At 47.9% G+C, this 20,244-nt stretch overlaps 1 protein-coding gene across 2 annotated transcripts in view; it reads left to right on the forward strand.

Annotated features, from left to right (window-relative positions):
* Positions 1-20,244, forward strand: part of BTBD11 (BTB domain containing 11) — a 314,753-nt gene that overhangs the window by 235,143 nt on the left and 59,366 nt on the right. For both annotated transcript variants that reach the window (XM_042993104.1, XM_042993105.1), the window contains exon 4: positions 1,348-1,500. In XM_042993104.1, coding sequence (XP_042849038.1) covers positions 1,348-1,500 — 153 coding nt within the window. The remainder of the gene's footprint in view (positions 1-1,347; positions 1,501-20,244) is intronic.

Raw genomic sequence — 20,244 nt, forward strand, 5'->3', positions numbered from 1 at the left:
CCATTCATCCATCGATGGACATTTGGGCTCTTTCCATACTTTGGCTATTGTTGATAGCGCTGCTATAAACATGGGGGTGCATGTGCCCCTTCGAAACAGCACACCTGTATCCCTTGGATAAATGCCTAGTAGTGCAATTGCTGGGTCTAGAGCAGTTCTATTTTTAGTTTTTTGAGGAACCTCCATACTGATTTCCAGAGTGGCTGCACCAGCTTGCATTCCCATAGAGCAGAAGTTATTTGAGTGTGACCCCAGACCAGCAGTATCTACATCACACAGAAACTCATTAGAAATGCAGATTCTTGTCTACCTCCCCAAGCTACTGGATCAGACACCTTGTGGGTGGGGCCCAGCAATCTGTATTTTAACAAGCCCTCCAGATAATTTTGATGTGCAATGAAGTCACCCCTTGGGCGGTGGGGGGTGGGGGGGGTGGGGGGTTGGGAGTGGGGGGGGTGGTAAAAACTGCTAGTATCCAGCCCCATCCTAGATGAATTCAATCAGAATCCCTGAGATAGGGCTCCCCGGCCAACCCAGCGATCCTAATGGGAGGACAGAGTTTGTAATCATCACTGGAAGAAACAGGAAGTTGGCACAAATGTATTACACTTACAAAAGTACGGTCAGCCAGGGGCAGGGTCTCAGTTAATTCTTGCAACAAGCTGGCCCCTGCTGTGGTCTCGTTAGCTGGTGAGGAACCTGAGACTCCCGGAGCGTCAGGGGGTGTGGCCAGGCCCCCAGGCACCGGCAGTTGTGCAGGCTGTGCTGGGCAGAGCCACCTGGCTCCGGGAAGACTGCGTGGGGTCTTGGATCTTTGCTGTTGGAAGCGTGGTGCTCAGGCAGAGCTGGGGCTGGGAGAGCTCCACGAGGGGAGCCAGGGGAGATGGGAGGGGAGATTTGGAGGACACCTTAGGGCCAGATCCAGAATGGGGAGTCCCAAGTACCAATAACCCCAGGCGTTTTTTGGGTTTTCTACTAAGTGCCAGCCCCTGTGCTTGGTGCTTTAAGTGAGCCATCTCCTGTGTGTTCACATGATCTCTGAGGGCGATAACACTCGCAGGATAGTCACACGGTATCCCTGTTTTGCAGATGAGGAAACTGAGGCCCAAAGACTCCGGAGAGTCTGCCCCGGGGTCGCCGGTGCGGTCACCCGTGCGATCAGGATGTCTCCAAAGGTTCTCCCACCACACGGGGATTCAGAGTCAGGGTCCCCAGGGAAAGCGGGGTGGGGGTGGAGGGGGGCTCAGGGGCGGGGGTGGGGGGTGGGGGCCGGCGAGCAGGAGGTGGGGCTGAGCCGGCAGCCCCCGCCACCCGGCCGCCCTAACGCTCTCGCGTCCTCCCGCGCAGGCCCTTCCTCGTGCTGCCGCCGCTGATGGAGTGGATCCGGGTGGCCGTGGCGCACGCCGGCCACCGCCGCAGCTTCTCCATGGACAGCGACGACGTCCGCCAGGCGGCCCGGCTGCTGCTGCCCGGCGTGGACTGCGAGCCGCGCCAGCTCAGGTAGGGCCGGGTCGGGGCGCAGCGAGGGGCGTCCTCCCCGGGGGGAGCGGGACCGCCGATCGAGCCCCGCCCGGCGCCCGCCGTGCGCCCCGCAGACGGTTGAAATGACAGACGCGGGCTTGAGGATAAGCGGGTCCCCGCACTTCCAGGGATGGAGGAGGACGGGAGCAAGGCGTGTTGGGAACGCTCCGCTTTTCGATGACCAGTTATCGGCCTGCCTGTTTCTGTTCACATTCTTTGAGTCTCATTCTCCTCCTCTCCCTCCCTCCCTCCCTCTCTCCCTCTTTCCTCACTCCAAGAGAAAGAAATTATGGTCTTCCTGTAGTTTTCCAACAAAATCTTGCACAGTAAAATTGCTGGCTGGGTGAAAGCACATCTCTGCTTTTTCACATCCATAGGGATGGCCGGAGCCCTCTATTTCTGCGCCTGTAACCAGGTCTCTCCCCCATCAGGGTGGGAATTTTTCTTGGGCCACTCGGGACCCCCCCCCCCCGTGCATGGGGGCTCATTTTTATCCAAAGCAAAAGAAAGAAAATAAACCACTCAGCTGAGTCAAAACCTGGGTCTAAATGCAAAAAAGCAGGAAGCTCAGAGGTGTGTATGCATGTGTGTGCTGTCTTCCGGGTGGTCATTGTCACTATTTTCTTTCTATTTTTCTTTCTTCCCCCCCTGGCTTTATTAATATATAGTTGACATATAACATTGTGGACCTGTAAGGTGTACAAGGTGTTGGTTTGATACATTTATATATTGCAACATGATTACCACCTTTAAGAGGTTGGCTAACACTTCCATTCCATCACATGATGACCATTTCCTTTTTGTGGTGAGACCATTTAAGACCCACTCTCTTAGCAATAGCAACTTTCAAGTATATGATACAGTATTATTGGCTATAATCACCATACTGTACATTAGATCCCCAGAACTTAGTCATCTTATAACAGGAAGTTGGCACCCTTGGACCAACATGTCCCCATGTCTCCCACCCTCTTGCCCCTGGTAACCACCATTCTACTCTCCGTCTCTCTCAGCTCTATTTAGAGTCCACATATAAATGAGAGCACACAGTATTTGCCTTTCTCTGTCTGACTTATTTAACTTAGCATAATGCTCTCAAGATCCATACAAGTTGATGGAAACGCTAGGGTTTCCTTTTTTCTCGTGGCTGAATAATATTCCATTATGTACGTATATATTTTTTTCACATCTTCTTTCTCCATTCATCCATTGATACTTAGGTTGTTTCCATATCTTGGCTATTGTGGCTAATGCTGTATTTGAACGTGGGGGTGCAGATGTCTCTTTGCAATCCTGTTTTCATTTCCTTTGGATATCAACCCACAAGTGGGATTACTGTATCACATGGTAGTTCTATTTTTAATTTTTTGAGGAACTTTCACACTGTTTTCTATCATGGAATGGTGGCTGTACCAATATACATTTCCACCAAGAGTGCCCAAGGGTTCCCTTTTCTCCACATCCTCACCAACACTTGTTATTTCTTAGCTTTTGGATAGCTAGCCATTCTAACAAGGGTGTGCTGATAACCCATTGTGATTTTGATTTGCATTCCTGAGCATGTGGGGTTTCTAAACAGTATGGTGTTTTTTTCCCCTTAGTGTGTGAGGTCTCTGAGTTCTTGGGTGTCTGTGTCCCTGAGTGTAATGTTTCTGAGCTGTTGGGGGTCTGTATCCCAGATTTGGGGTCTCCCAGCCATTTAATATGGTCCACGCAGGATTGGAAGTCCCTCGATTCTTTGTGGGTTCTGCATCCTGGATGTGTGGACTCTGAACCCAGAGTGAGAGTTCTCTGAGCTGTTTAAAGGGTCTGTATCAATGTGTGAGATCTACTGGCTGGTTGGAGCCTTTGTTCTTGAGGGCCCTGAACTGGCTGGCTGTTTCCCCAGGTGTAAGGTCTCTGGCTATATGGGAGTTTGTATTCTCGGTATATGATCTGCAAGGCAGCTTCAGGTATGTGTCCAAGATATGTCTATCTGTAGGTCTCTGTGCTGTTTCTGTATCTGTTTTCAGATTGTGAGGTCTCTGAAGTATTAGCCAGTCTGTACACAGAGTATAGCATTCTGAACACTTGGGTATGTTCGTCCGATAGAGTGAATCCCTTGAGCCATTTGCAGGTCTTTGCAGGTCTATGTTTATGAGCTGTGTGGGCATCTTTGTTCAGAGTATGAGAGCTCTGAGACATTTGGGTGTCTTGTCCGAGGCGTGAGCTGTTGAGCAGTTTGAGGGTCTTCATGTCAGAGTTTGAGGTCTCTGAGTTGTTTGTTAAATGTTTCACATCCATCTGCTATTGGGGATTTGTGAGGAAGAGTGGAGTTTCTGAACTTTTTGGTGGTCTGTGTTTCAAGATACGAATCTAAAATATGTAAAGAACTCATACAAGTCAGTAACAAAAAAACAATCTGATTATAAAATGGGCAGAAGATCTGAATAGGCATATTCCCAAAGAGGACGTCCAGATGGCCACCAAGCACATAAAGAGTTACTCCTCATCCAGAAAATGCAAATCAGACCCACAGGGAGATACCCCCTGACACCAGTCAGAATGACTATTAGCAAAAAGACAAGAAACAGGTGTCGGCGAGGATGTGGAGGAAAAGGAACCCTCATGCAGCGTTGGTGGAAATGCAGACTACGGCAGCCACCGTGGAAAACGGTAATGGAGGTGCCTCAAAAAATTAAAATTAGGGTTACCACAGGATGCGGCAATGCCACATTGCTGGGTATCCAGCTGAAGAAACAAAAACACGAATTGGAAAAAATGCATATCCCTATGTTTACTGCACATTATTTATAAGCTAAAACATGGAGACAACCTATGTCCATCGATCGATGAATGGATAAACAAGATGTGGTGTTTATACACAGTGGAATACGATGCAGCCATAAAAACCAATGAAATCTTGGTTTGCAACAACATGGACGGACCTTGAGGGTATTAGGCTAAGTGAAATGAGTCAAACAGAGAAAGACAAATACCACATGCTTTCACTTATGTGCGGAATCTAGGGGAAAAAAAAAACAAAACCCAGACTCATAGATACAAAAAACAGATTAGTGGCTGCCAGAGGAGGGTAATGAGCAGCGGGCAAAATGGGTAAAGGGGATTAAAAAGTTCTGGGGCGCCTGGATGGCTCAGCTGGTTAAGTCTCTGACTTCAGCTCAGGTCATGATCTCGCGGCCTGTGAGTTTGAGCCCCACGTCAGGCTCTGTGCTGACAGCTGGGATCCTGAAGCCTGTTTCGGGTTCTGTGTCTGCCTCTCAATCTGCCCTTTCCTCACTCACACTCTGTCTCAAAAATGAATTGTTCAAAAACAATTTTTAAAAAAAGTACAGGCTTCTAGTTATAAAATAAGTAAGTCACAAGGATGAAGAATATAGTCAGTAATATGTATTAACTGGGGCGCCTGAGTGGTTCAGTCGATTGAGTGTCCGACTTCGGTTCAGGTCATGATCTCACAGTTCGTGAGTTTGAGCCCCGCGTTGGGTTCTGGGCTGACAGCTCAGAGCCTGGAGCCTGCTTCGGATTCTGTGTCCCCCTCTCTCTCCGCCCCACCCCTGCTTGTGCTCTCTCTCTTTCAAAAATGAATAAACATATAAAAAATTTTTTAATAATAATAATACGTATTAACTTTGTAAGATGACAGATGGTAACCACACTTATGGTGGTGACTGTTTCACAATGTATAACAAGTGTTAAATCACTGTATTATGTATATCTGAAGCTAATATAATACATCGGTCATGCCTCAAAAAATAAAAATAAATTTAGAAAACACCTTAGGACAGACATCTTCAAAGATTTCAGAGGCCTCACACCCTGAACACATACTCGAGATACTTCAGAGGCAAACTTTGAAACCCACACCGTAATGAGTTTGCAGACCTCATACCTTGAATACAGAAGCCCAGAGGCCACAGATTCAAACTTGGAACACAAACCCTCAAAGAGCTTAGAGACTTCACACACTGAACACACATTGTGAAAGACTTTGAACTCATACATAGTCACTATTTTCAAATCCCCACTGTGCACCCAATGAGAAACTGCCCTTCCTCTGAAATCCATCTGGCCCAATCGTGTGACCAGGCCACAGAGATTTCCACCCCTCTGATCTGATTGGGGTCTTCCAGGAAATAGAGGGTTTACAGCATAAAGCAGAGCCCGCCCCCACCCCGGAGACCCCAGAGATGCCCCTTGGCCCAGGAACATACGGGGGGCTGATCAAGTCACCATTGCTGGCCTTTATTAAATGCTTTACCATATTCTGGGCACTGTTTGAAGTGCTTTACACAGATTCATTAATATCTAATATTCTCCAAACCTTACGAAGTGGATACTGTTATTATGTCCACTTTACAGATAAGGAAACCGAGGCACAGATAGGTTAAGTAACATGCCCCAGGTCATAGGACTCGTAAGTGGTGAAGCCAGGACGTGGATTTAGGTGCCCCAGACCCCCAGGCCCGTAGTTCTAACTACTCAGGTTTCTGTCTAGGCAGCTCCTGCCTACACTGTCCTCCCATAAGGGATGACCTTGTCACCTAGAATAACGGCAGGTCTTGGGGAGATGCCAAGGGGCGGCTATTTATTTAGCACCTACTGTGTGCCAGTTCTCTCCCCATTTTACAGATTAGGAGGCTGTTGGTGGGACACTTTATAGATGGAGGTACCAGGGGTGGGATCCTTGTGGCTCATGCTCCAAAGCCCATCCTTTGCCCACTAGACTCCCCTGCTCCCTGTGTCCTCGGGGTGGCACCTTATCTGTCTGCTTTCTCCCACCACCCTTGCCTGCCATCACCAGCTGGAATCTGACTTGACCTTGAGGCTCAAGCTCTTCTCTTTGCAACAGTCCTGAGTCTGCTGGGTGTCAGGGAAAGTAAGGTATTGGACACCTACTCTGTGCCAGGCACTGTCTTCGTGGCATGCAGTCGCCAACAATTGTGCAAGGCAGACTTTTTTATCCCATTTTACAGATAGGAAGGCTGAGGCTAATGGAGGTAGTGGAACTTGCCTGAAGTCACACAGCTACTGTGAGGCAGATGAGTTCTAGAATGGAGGACCTGGCCAGTGGAGGTAACAACAGTGTCTCCTTGGCTCTCTCCCCTCCCCCCACTCCCAGACATTCACCTTCCAAGTTGCCAGGTAGGCTCCAGGTTCTGAGCCCAGCCCAGCTGAGCCCGCTTCTCTAAGTAAACAGCCCTAGAAAAGTGCGGGTCATTGGGGCTTCTAACAAACGCAGGAACTTGGGATCTCGGTGTTGGTGACTAGAGTGTCAGTGACTATTAGCACATATAATTACCTACCAGCTGGCCGAGGTTTCCTGGTGGGAGGCAGCCTGGATACCAGCTGGGACAGAGCAACCAGAGTCAAGGATTCTCAGGTCTGATGCTAGTACAGCCATTGATTTTCAGAGTGATCTTGGCCAAATGCTGCTGGAGCTCTGCTTTTGTCTTTATTCGGCTACAGTAAAGCCTCACCATGGTGATGGGGTTTATTCAAAAGGAACACCATTTGATGCGGCTGCAGTTTGTAAGCTGACAGGGGTGACCCATTTATTCTTCCTTAATTAAAATATCAGATAATGTAAACCTGGGAAATTCAGCCTTTTATTTCTTCTCTTTTTCCTCTCCTTTGGGAGGTGGGGGAGGGGGCCCGTAGAATAAAAGAAAGAACAAATAATACATGCGGGCAGGGTTTTACATTTTCTTATTAATAATTGGTCTTGAAACAGTTTAGAAATACAAAGAGTAAATCCTGTTTATTTCCCTGTATTTGTAAGAGGCAATTTTTCTGCTCCAGAGTGGGGCTGTGTTAAAATAATGATAATAAGGGATGTTCTCAAATCCTATCTTAGCTGATCAACAGCATCTACCAACAGGATTTAGGGGTTATTAGAACGATGAGCTCACTCCAGGAAACAGTTACTTTTTGCAAGTATTTCTTAAAGTCAAAACAGATTTTGAGCTGTCCCAGAATGGATAAGTTTAGGGAGCAGTAAGGCGCGAAGGGTATCAGGATGGGATTCAGGAGACCAGGGTCGTTACGTTCTTTCCTTCCCTCTTTTGTTACATTTACTGAGACCTTACTAGGTGCCAAATGACACTCTCGATGCTCTCATCTGGGTCTGCTGCTGTGTAACAGGTGACTTCGCCCATCTCACAGGACAAGTTTGCTTCGTGAGGTGGGGAACCCCAGAAGGGAGCCGAGTATGAATTTAATGAATTGAACCCTGCTTGACCTCTACTTTAAAAAAAATTTTTTTTTTTTTTTTAAATTTTGAGAGACTGAGCACGAGTTGGGGATGTGCAGAGGTGGAGGGAGACCCAGAACCTGAAGCGGGCTCCAGGGTCTGAGCTGTCAGCACAGAGCCCGATGCAGGGCTCGAACTCAATGAACCTCGAGATCATGACCTGAGCCAAAGTGAGATGCTTAACCAACTGAGCCACCCAGGCGCCCCTGATCTACTGCTTTTAACCCTTCTCAGGTCTCCTGGACACCTTTTGAGGTTAACAGGCTTTTGCCATTTGTCCAGTTTGGGTCAAACTGGGTTCTAAGGTGAAGGTTGCACCCCAACAGTACCTGTCCTAAAATCCTGGTGCCTCCCACATAGCCTCTAATGACAGCTGGAGGTTCAGGTTTGTTTATCAATATGTATGGGGGTGCTGGTGGTCCGTGACGCCCTGTGGGAGGCATAGGGAGGCCACGTCAGGGCCACAGCATCTGGTGATCACCGAGTCACCTAGGAGACAGGCATTGTGCTGCTGGAGCTCTTGGCCCTCTTTCCCATGAACATCTGTGGCCCTTTAAGAAGAGTATCGCCCCGTGAGGGGACTTCCGGCCCTTGTGTCAGAAGGAGAGATGCTCTCCATCATTCTCCACCCATCTGTATGGAACCAGGCCTTGTTCTGGGCTCGGGGCGGGGGGGGGGGGGGGGGGGGCGGACACAAGGACCCCAGGACTTAGACACTGCTGGGGAAATGCAGGCAATAAACAACAGTGACAAATGGGCAAGATGATCTCACATAGTCTGAGTGTTGCAAAGACAGGGAAGCAGTGTGGGGTAGATAGGGATTGAGGAGGGAGGGGCGGACGGTCGGTATTCAGAGAGCACCTTGGGCTCCCAAGGGGAAAGACAGTGCCACACTCCTGATTTAAAGGTACACTTGGTATCTTGGGCAGAAGACCGGGAAAAAAACTGGGGGGAAAGGGTTCCATCCGGAGCCACATCCACGCCAGCCATTTCCCTCAGTCATTTCCATAGCCACCTCTGAATCCAGACCTGGAGGCCTCCCCATTCCCTCCCTCAGAAGGTCACCTGTGGAAGTGGAGCACCTGGGCCCTGGCATGGCTCTGTGGGCCCCGGAAGGCTCCCCAGCCTCTCACCGAGTCAAGAGCTGTTCTCTCTTCTTCCTTGGAGTGCCCTTGTCCTTGATTGGCTCTGGAAAATTCCTGCAGCTCCCCACGGCCTCTCCAGAGGGGCTGGCATTGGAAGGGCAGCCACAGAATGCCAGTCCCTTCCTCACCTCCAGCGGACATTAAATCTATGCTTCAGGCTCCATGGTGACCTGGTGGAACCACTGCTGTCCCCACACTGATGTCAGTGCATTAGCGCCTCCTGGAAGACCGGAAACTGCCCTCTCCCTGATCCCAGGAGAGTCCCGGTGAGGCTAGCTGTTCTCCCCTAACAGTATCAGGGACAGGCCATGAAGCCTGCTCCAAGAGCTGAGCTAGCAAGGCTGTCCTGCTCTCAGCGGGCACAGACCGAACACCTTCTGTGTGGCTGACATCCCATGTGTGTCCCCCATGGCCAGGCGGGGGAGAGGCATGTCCCCAAGTAATTACAGAAAATTCTGGTAACTGTTATAGGGCAGTAAAGATCTGGCTCCGGGAGAGCTGGAAACATACGAGGTAGCTTCGATCTGAATGCTGACGAATGAACAGATTGATCAGGTGGAGAAAGTGAAGAGAGGAGAGGAAGGGAAGTCAGTCTACACGGAGGGGACCACACAGGGGTCCTCAGGGTTGGAGCTCGGGTTGGAGGAAACCTAAGGAATTCACACCATTCAAGCACCACCCTCCTGAGCACCTCCTGCAGGCCAGGCTCCGGACCAGGCACCGAAAATAGGGCTGAGCTCATCTGACTGTATATGCGGGACATAGGAGCCGTCACAGACTTTTAAGCAGGGAGATGACATCAGATTTGTAGTTTAGAAGGAAGGGCTGGTGGCTGTGTGGATAATGGGCTGAGGCGCGCAGGGGTGGGGCCAGAGTCCAGAAGCTGTTTCGGGAACCCAGGTGAGAGCCGCAGGCAGCCGGACTGAGAGGTGGGGAGGGTCGGAGACCCAGTGAAGGTGGAAGCAGCAGGACTTGGTGATGTATGTGGGGTGAGGGAGTGAGGGGTATCAGGCATGGCTCTGGCAGCCGTGGGCTGGGGTGTTTGGTGTTTCCTGGGGACAGAGATCCAGTTTGGGAAGATGAGCAAGTCCCCAGGACGGACAGTGGTGATGGTGTCATGACGATAGGAATGTACTTCATGCCACCGAATGCGCACACTTTAAAATGCTTAAAACGGTAAATCAGTGTTGTATATATTTGACCACAATTTCTTTCAATGGCTGTCGTGTGTTACCAAATGAAAGAGACGATGCAGGATAGTGTCTAAGGTGTCACCCTTGTGTGAAGTATGCACGTGTATTTGCTATCCATGTTGGGCTGTCGCTGGAGGGGTAGATATGAAGCCAGTAACCAGGGTCATATCCACACTCGCGGAGGAGAACTGGAAAATGAGTGTATGGGACTCCTGTGGCTGCTGTAACAAAATACCATGGGCAGGACGTCTTAAAACAACAGACACGTTGGTCTGGAGGCCAGAAGTCCAAAATCAAGGGCCATGTTCCTTCCAGATTGTCTGGAGGAGGATCCTTCCTTTCTTCTTCCAGCTTCTAGAAAAGCCAGCTATTCCTTGGCTTGTGGCAACACAACCCCAGTCTCTGCCTCCTCCTCACATGGCCTTCTCTCTGTCCAGATTTTCATCTTATAGGGACACCAGTCATGTTGGATTGGGACCCACCCCCGTGACCACATCTTGATTTGCTTACGTCTAGAAAGACCCTATTTCCAAGTAAAGTCACATTCACATGTAAAGGGGTGGAGGGTTAGGACATCAACATATTGAAAGGGGACATAATTCAACCCATCACACTGGGGGACAGAGACGGCAGGGAAACCCATGTGACTGTTGCATTCTGTAGCATGTGGTAACCTATTCCCCTCACCAAATTTTTTACATTAAAGATTCACCCTGAGGTTTCTGTCTTGGGAGGGTGTGTAGCTTAGGGATGCTTTTAACAAATAGAGGACAAGGACAATATGAGCTAAGTAATAATGGATTCAGTTTTGAAAATGTCAAAGACAAGTTGCCATGCCAGCTGGTTGTCTGCAGAAATGAGAGAGTCCATGTAGGGCTTCTCCACCAGAGCAAGGTTGCCAGTGAGTCAGGTGCTCCCCGAGCATCTAACAGAGAGGAAGCAGAGCTCAGTGGTTAAGAGTGTAGGCCTTGCAGCCTGACTACCTGGGTTTGAGTCCTGGCTTGACCATTTACTCTCCATATGACCTTAAGCAAGTTGCTTACCTCTCTGGCCCTCAGTTTCTATATCTGCAAAATGGGGACAACCATATGCCCACCTCATGAAGTTGTAGGAAGGATCAAGTAAAATAATATGTATTTATTAGCACCATGTAGCACGTAAACCACGTAGTATACTTGCGTCATAGTAAATGCACGTCGGATATTAGCGATTATCTTTATTTCTCCACTCTGGACCCAGAAGGTTACCTCCTGGTTACCAAAAACAATAGCCTCAGCTTCCTCTGGTAGAGAGCGGAAATAAGTGTCTCAATGCATGTGGTAGTATACCATCTGGGATGTGGTTTGTAGCCCAGGCTGAGGCCTCTACCCTCCTCTCTCTGCTGGTGAGCCAGCCCCCCGAGGGTGCAGGAAGAGATTCAACCCGGCCAACTGGCCAGGGGGCCACTCTCCCACCCCAGTGACAAGTAGGAGATTTTGAAGGCCATCAATGGTTAGACAACCACACTTCTTCAAAGCAATCGAGCACCCATCACCAGCTACATTTGTGACCTGAGGTGGGGTCAGTAGTGAGAAGACACAGCAGAAGGAAAGGAGAATGTATGTGGCAGATATGGCTCCCCATTGGCAGGGCCTTGCCCCAAGTGAGCAGAAGTTAGGGAAGAGGTTAGGGGGGCATAGAATATTCTAGAAGATAGGGTCTTGCAGCATGGACTTTATCTCAGACAGCTGGCTTACTTGGCTAGGGCAGATATCAGATACCTGAGGGGCGCCTGGGTGACTCAGTCAGTTAAGCATCCGACTTCGGCTCAGGTCATGATCTCACAGTTCATGGGTTCAAGCCCCGCATCGGGCTCTGTGCTGACAGCTCGGAGCCTGGAGCCTGGAGCCTGCTTCAGATTCTGTGTCTCCCTCTCTCTCTGCCCCTTCCCCACTCACACTCTGTCTCTCTGTCTCTCAAATACAAATAAACATTTTAAAAAAAGAAGAGGAAGAAGAAGAAATCAGATACCTGAATTCTGGGGCCTACCACAGAGCTTGACACTTAGTTGGGGCCCAGTAGAATGAATGAATGAACGAATGAATGATGCAGAAGGTTGTTACTGTGCTGCTACTGTACTAAATGACTAAGACTTTTCCTGGCCTGACACAGATGAGAACAGGCTTCGACATGGGAGACATGGGTAAGCAAGTGTGGAGCTCAAAGAGAGGTCGCACTAAGGAGGCCTTTGGGGGCAACGCTGGCAGATGGGTGGCCACTGATGTCACAGGTGCGGGTGAGAGCGTCCCAAGGAAGGGACTGAAGAAGAGGCCTCACCATGACACGAGGGAAGAGAGGCCCTAGGCCAGAGAAGAGGCAGCGGTCACCAAGGGAACCGAGACGGAGAGGGCTCACCGGAACCCCGGGTTGCTGTGCCAGCACAGAAGATGCAGACAAGAGGATGTCACCGGGCATGCCGGTGAGGGGAGCACAGCACCCTTTGCTTTCTGCAGCCTGGCGTGGGCGGAAACCATATTGCAGGCGACAGACAGTTTGCCAACACTTGGAATTTGTTCTGAGCTTTCCAAGTGTTAAAAGCAAAACAGAAACACAGTTGATGCTTCACGGCAACACAGAGAACTACATCTTAAATGGCATTTGGGGCTCGCTTCCAAATTGGAGCTTCCGATCCCAGCTGGCAGTTGTGAGGGTGTGTACTTTGTTTGCCATATGGGATTTGGCTTCCTGGGAACAGGGACCTTTTTTTGTTTTGTTTTGTTTGGCCTCCTCTTGAGTCTGTTAAATTTCTGTCCAGGGTGCTTTATTTACTTATCTGCTAGCAAATCTCTCAAATTCTAGTTTAAAATAATACTTAACACAGGAATATTCTCTTCCCTTAGCAATTAGGCAACCGGTACTGATTCAAAGGCATGTACTTAGTACAAAGTACTTTGTTCAAAACCATGACAACAAAGGTGCTTTGGGTAAGAGCGAAGGAGCGGGTCCCAATCACTCAGCAAGTTTCTAGGCACCACGATGTTCTGTTGTCTGTGCCATTTTTCCAGAATGAACTTCCTTTTCATCAGCTCATTAAATTTTTCTATAAAACATTAAGAATCACCAGACTTGATGATCTCCAAAGGCCTGTCTAGCCCTGAAGATTATTCAGTCTTGTGGCCTAACATTAGGCGTGCACATGGGAATGACACTTTTACCTGTGGGGGAAACTGAGGCCTGCAGAAGGTGAAAGAAACGGGTAGAGGTTCAGCTCATGGTCTCTCCTGTATGTTAGCAGATGATAGAAGAACTAACAATCAAGAACCTGCCTGGGCCAGACACTGTCCTGGGTGCTTCTCGTGCTCTGCTCCATTCAGCTCTATGAAAGGGCTCGATTTTCCTTTGCACATCTGAGAACACTGGGGCTCCAGGAGGTTCATAAACCTACCCACTATCACATGTAGAATGTGTCCTGTCTTGGATTTGAACCAAGTCTGTCTACAGACTCCAAAGCCCCGTTCTCTCTGCTGGAGGGGGTAGCTCCAGTCAAAGAATCAACATCAGGAAGTGTGAAAGTAACTTTGAATGAGGCCCACCTCGTACAGTCTCCAGCCTTAGAATCTCTTAGAAATTCAGATGCCGGGCGCCTGGGTGGCTCAGTCAGTTAAGCATCCGACTTCAGCCCAGGTCGTGATCTCAAGGTTTGTGAGTTCGAGTGCCGCATTGGGCTCTGTGCTGACAGCTCGGAGCCTGGAGCCTGCAGCCTGCTTCGGATTCTGTGTCTCCCTCTCTGTCTCTGCCTCTCCCCCACTCATGCTCTGTCTGTCTCTCTCTTTCTCGCTCAAAAATAAACTAACATTAAAAAAAAAAGAAGAAGAAATTCAGGTGCATGGCAGCCTCTTGTGCAAATCTAACATAGCGTTGACCAGTGCCAAAGATGCCTGTGAAGGCTTAACGTGGAAATATGCTACCACATAGTCCAGAAATCTATGAAGAGGGCTGAGCCTCACTTATAATCCTGAAGTGCATTCAAAACCACACATAGGCATGCCTTTCACACTCATCAGGTCAGCAAAAAAGTGACAGTCTGATGATACCAGATTTGAGCAAAGATCTAGAACAGTCAGAACTCCTATACAGCACTGAAGGGGACTCTGAGTCCACTTTCAAGGAAACTTGGAAACACATAATTCTACTCTTAGGTTTATACCCTAGAGAAACTCCTCCACATGGAAATCAGGTGTTCATTTTGTGTTTATAATTGCAAAATGAAGAAAAGGGAAAAGAAACAAGTTGTCTACAAGAGAAGGAGTAAATGTTCATTCAATGGCATACCAAGTAGCAAGGAAAATAAATGAACCAGATCTACATGTTATTACACAGTCAAATCCCAGAAATGTAATATTGTGTTAAAAAAAAAAAAAAGCAAATTGAGACAGGATTTGTGTAGTGTGCTAACATTTACATAAAGTTTACCAACATGCAAAACAGTCTATATATTATCAGGAATTTAATAAACGCAGTAAAACATCTAAAGCATGCATGAGGATGATAAATTCAAACTGATGAGATAGGGTAATCTCAGGAAGTAGATGAAATGATGGAATCAGGAAGGGGGTCTAAGGGACTTTGTAATTATAATGCTTTATATATTTATAAATATAATTATAATGGTAAGCATATAGGTGGTCATTGTATTGCTTTTTCTTTTATGTGTGCCTAAATTAATTTATTAACAATAAAAGTTACTTAGCCAGTGTTTGCAACAGCATATTTAGAAGGCCAGTTATGGGATATTAATAAGCATTATTTTAAAAAAAGTGTTAAGAGGCTCAAATTTGGGGAACACTGGCAAAGTAAAATTAAATAGGCTTTAAAAAAAAAAAACTTTCTCCATGCTTTTAACATGCTGTGTTTCTTGTAAATCCCAAAGAGAAGGTTATCCTGTTTAAATATTTTACCATAGAACAAGGGTTGGCAAACCAGAGCTGTCTGCCACCTAGTTTTACAAATAAAATTGCCTGGACAAACAGCCATACCCATTTGCTTATTATATAGCCTGTGGCTGCTTTCACACTTTGCTTTCACACAGTGGCAGAGTTGAGTACTTATGACAGAGACCGTATGGCCCACAAAGCCTAAAATATTTCCTAGTCGGCCTTTTACAGAAATCATTTGTGTACCCGTCATAGAGCATCCTATGGGGCTATTGTCACTGGGAATGTTGGAATTGTAACACTCAAACTTTGCTCTCATACCACGGGAATAGGTGTGTGTGTGTTTGTGAAAACTGTTAAATAGAAGACCACTAGCTCTTTCTAGATTCCTTGGGGGATGGGGTGTGTGCTTTTCTCTTTGAATCTCCAGCACCTAACATAATAGGTAGCGGGTACTTAGCACTTGCTGCGTGCTTTCCTGAACTGATTTTAATTTAAAAACCTGCGGAATGGATTCATTAGCATACAGATTCATTAGGTGTAACAGACATGCAAAATACCTGTAGTTTGGATTGGATAAGAGAGGAGTTTAAAATTCTCCCTCGTACAAGAATCCAGGCATAAGCAGTCGGGGCTGTTATGGCGTCTCCATCTCAGGGATCCAGGCACCTTCCCTCTTGTTGCTCCACCATTCTTTAGGTGCTACCTTCCTCTGAGTGGTGCCATATGGCTGGTTCCACCCACCGGGACTTCCTCTCTCCCTCGTGGGCAGAGGAAAAGTAGAAGGATAGAGCAGACCCCAGAGACTGCACACATCACTTCCCCTTATTTCCTGTTGGTCAGCACTTAGTCATTTGGCCACATCTGATCGTCAGGGAGCTGGGGAGTTATCATCTTTCTCTGGGCAGCTAAAAATTCAGGTCCTATAACAATACATGAAGGAGATAAAGAACTCTCTGAGGGACTATAACCAGTCTCTGCCAAAAAGGGATACGTTAAGGCCTTGCCAAAATTAGGGGTGACTCTTTTCTCCAAAGGATAGGCTTTATTTTCGACTCTTTTAAAATAAGCCATGATGCCAAAGCAAGAGATGTGTAATGATGCTTCGTCATTTTCTACTCAAAATCACATGACAGCACATTCAGAAATGAGCACACTAGTTTCATTCTCCTGGGTGTTTGTAGCCCTTGCATTTGAGAGACCTCTTTTTTCACATATTTGAATGGACCCAGAATTTGTTTTGCAGGGAGGCAAACACAGTGGGTTTTGCCACTAACTGGCCATCTACTTCTAAAGAGGAGAAAGGTTCCAGGCCCCTTGGGATCTCTCCCAAGGCAGAAAAGATTAGCTGGGAGGAGCACGTGAACTCACACTTTCTTTACCTTATCCGAGTCAGGTTAATGAGCCGGCCCTTCTCTGTACTTTGGTATAGCAGCATTAAACAGCAGGTAGACACCATTTTTGGACAAAGATTTCTCCTAGGAACTTTGCACTGTTACATGTTCCATTCGCTGCAATAATATATACTTTTTTTTCCTTAGAAAGGTGCACAGAGAACTTGGTGTGACTTACTTCAGCACAGAACAGTCTCAATTTGTTCATCTTTTTGCTACCCAAAAGAAAAGGAAAAACTCATCCACTAGGGGACTTGAAGCCTTTGAAATGGAATGTGGCTTTTTTGGGAAAGTGTGTTGAGGAGGGGGGCCAGGGGCTGGTATCCAAGTCAGGCCTGTCGTCTTCTGAATTGTCATTTCACGATTCATTTCTGAAGCTACCATTTTATTGTCACGCTTACAGAATCCTGTAATGGGAACCGCTTGATATAGAAGAGACAATGCAAAAAAAAAAAAAAAAAAAATGTTATTACCCTCTCCCAGGATTTCTCAACCTCAACCCGTCTCAACTGTGGACATTTGGGGCTGGATTATTCTTTGTTTGGGGAAGAGGGATGCTGTCCTATGCAATAGCATCAGTCTCCTGTACCTATGAGACAACAGGAGCACCTCATTATTCATGACAACCCAGACTGTCTCCAGACATTGTCAGATGTCCCCTGGGTGACAAAAGCGCCCCTGATTGAGAATCGCTGCCCTACACAAGCCTACAGGTATCCATAGAGAGACTTGCTAAATAACCCTAGCCGAAGACGTGCATTCTGCTCCTATGCATCTGTAACTGCTTCAGATTAGTTAACCCTTTTCAGGCTTCCAGTTTCCTGATCTTAGGAAGGTTAGGAGTTGGCCCCAGTGCTCTCTTTCAGCACCGACATTCTGGGATGCTGCAAGCCAAAAGCTGTTAGGTGGGACTTGTATCTGGAATAGGATTTGAAGGAAACCAGGATACGGGGAGAGGATCTGAAGCGAGGGGCACACTGTGCATGCAGACCAGAAAGCAGTCGGGAGGCTTGTGTGCCGAGTGGGTGGCAGGCCGTATTGGCTGGAAGGGCGAGAAAGAAGAAATGGGGGCGCCTGGGTGGCTCAGTCGGCTGAGCATCCGACTTTGGCTCAGGTCATGATCTCACGGTTCATAAGATCAAGCCCCGCACGGGGCTCGCTGCTGTCAGCGCAGGCCCCAGTTCAGATCCTCTGTCCCTTTCTCCCTGCCCCTCCCCCACTGGCCCTCTCTCAAAACTAAAAAAAAAATAAAGAAAAAATAAAAGAAGAAATGGTTGGGTGATGGGGACCTCTCGGGAGAGGCGGTTACAAGAGGGCCTCGAGTTTGAGGCCTGTGAGTGGGAATTTATGTTTCTTTGGCATCCTGCACAGCACCTGGCATCTAGCAGTGACCCAGGCAGCGTCAGCATAGAATCTATGTGTTTGTGGAAGACCTTTACTAGAACCAACAGGCAGTGGGCTGGGGCCATAAGAGCTGGGCTCCAGCAACAGTCTTCCCGGTTCAAATCTCAGTCCTACCACCTGGTGGCTCTGTGACCTCGGTGAGTTTCTTAGCCTCTCTGTGCTGTAGTTTCTTCTTCTGAAAGCTGAAGATAAATTGTGTAGGGTTAAAGTAAGGATTAGGTAAGATCATATATATGAATGAGTATCTGTGTGTGTGTATACATACATATTTTACATGTATATACAGACACCCACTCATTCACAGGTGTGTGTAGGATATATATATATATATATATATATATATGGGTGTGTAAAATTGAAACCGTTCCTGGCACACAATAAATGATATGTGTTTGCTATTATTATTATTATTAGGGAACCAAAAAAATACTTTTTACGTTTACTTATTGTCAGGGACAACATGAGCAAGGTGGGGTCAGAGAGAGAGAGAGAGAGGAGAGAATCCCAAGCAGCCTCGCACTGTAGGTGCAGAGCCCGCTGCGGGGGGCTCAATCCTACAAACTGTGAGATCGTGACCTGAGCCAAAATCAAGAGTCAGACACTTAACCGACTGAGCCACCCAGGCGCCCCAGGGAACCAATAAAATATTCTGAGTGTGGAAGCACTTAGTGCCTTGCACACTGCCTGACAAGTAATAGGTGATCAGAATGAATTAATGAAGAATTCTTAAATCTTAAATTCTTAATATCTATAACTGACCGCATTCATCCTTAGCTAGGCCCGGGTCCAAACTCTGAGGCCGAGGCCAGGCAGGGCACACACATGAGTGGACCCAGCATGATGAAGGACCACAGAGAGGACTGGGCACGTGGGTGCCCCACATGAAAGTTTTCAGGCTGTTTCCAAACCCTGTGCCGGCCAGCAGCATGGGATTTAGGACTGCCCTGGCCTAGAGTTTGCCCCTCTGCACCCACACCCTGCACCTCTCCCTGCTTCCTGAAACTCTCTTCCGGTCAGACCTCCTGTGCCTTGCAGCAGGAACAGAACGTGGCTGTCTTTGTGGCTCTTTGAGAACCACAGGGCTGCTTTTCCCTAAAAGTGTAAACCAGCCAATTCTTGGCTTTGTGCCCCCATCCCCCACCTCCCCCAGGCTGACCTTCTCCAGGTAGGAGGTCAATAAACTGGGAAACTAGGGCCGGGCACCTGTGGCCCTGGTACACCCTCAGGATCCCCCCAGGCAGCCTGGCCAGTGCAGCCGCTGGCACACTGAGAGCACATTGTCTTGCTTTTATCCTGGGGGCCACCAGACCCTTATAAATGAAACCCAAGAACCTTATTCTCCTACATACTCTATAGCAGTAAACCCCTGCCTTGGACCTACAGACTCTCATATTCTTATCTAGAGACACAGAAATTAGGAAATGGGAGAAGGCAGCCCAATCTGGCCTTTTAAATTCTAGGAAAGGTATTTTTCCATTCTGATGTATTCGGAGAGTAGCCATAAAGGGCAGTTACTTTCTTAGCTCCTGTATTAGTTAGACAAATGATAAGAGTATCTCAAAGTACAGTGACGTAACTATAATAGATGTTTATTTCTCCATCATGTAATAGATCAGCCAGTGCAAGCTCATGGGGCACCTCTGCTTCACAAGATCCCCCTGAAGACCCAAATTCCTTCCATCTTGTTGCTCTGCAATTCCTTTAGAGCAGGCATCGGCAAACTATGGCCCGTAAGTCAGCCTGGCTTTTTTCTTAACAAAAGTTTATGGGAACACAGTCACACCTATTTGTTTGCCTGTTGCCTCTGGCTGTCCTCAAGCCCCAACAGCAGACCTGAGTAGTCCCAACAAAGACCATCTATCCTAAAGCCTAAAATAGCAGCTACCTCATTCATTAAGAAAAACTTGGCCAACTTGGGGCACCTAGGTGGCTCAGCTGGTTAAGCAAGCGTCCAACTCCTGGTTTCAGCTCAGGTCATGATATCACAGTTTCATGAGTTCAAGCCCCACGTTGGGCTCTGTACTGGCAGCACGGAGCCTGCTTGGAATTCTGTGTCTCCCTCTCTCTCTCTCTCTGCCCCTCCCCCACTCACACTGTCTGTCCCTCTCAAAATAAATAAATAAACTTGAAAAAGAAAAACTTTGCCAGCCCTGCCTTAGTGCATTGGGCTCACCTGCACAGTCAGAGCTAGGACGTGGGCAAGTCTGTTTATCAGCTGGGGAGGGGGAAATGGAACTTAGTCAAATGGCTGTCACTGACCACAAGGGGAAATATAATTTCTAACCGGACAGCCATGTGCCATGCCAAAACTCAGTGAGGGCAGAAGATGCTGTATTACTATAAGGAGGGGGTGGAGAATGGATGCTGGAAGGTGGTGGTCATTGTGACACATTCCTTTCCCAGATGATCCCCTTGGCCACG

The sequence above is a fragment of the Panthera tigris genome, chromosome B4, assembly GCF_018350195.1.
Source record: "Panthera tigris isolate Pti1 chromosome B4, P.tigris_Pti1_mat1.1, whole genome shotgun sequence".
In the NCBI taxonomy this organism is placed as follows: Eukaryota; Metazoa; Chordata; class Mammalia; order Carnivora; family Felidae; genus Panthera; species Panthera tigris.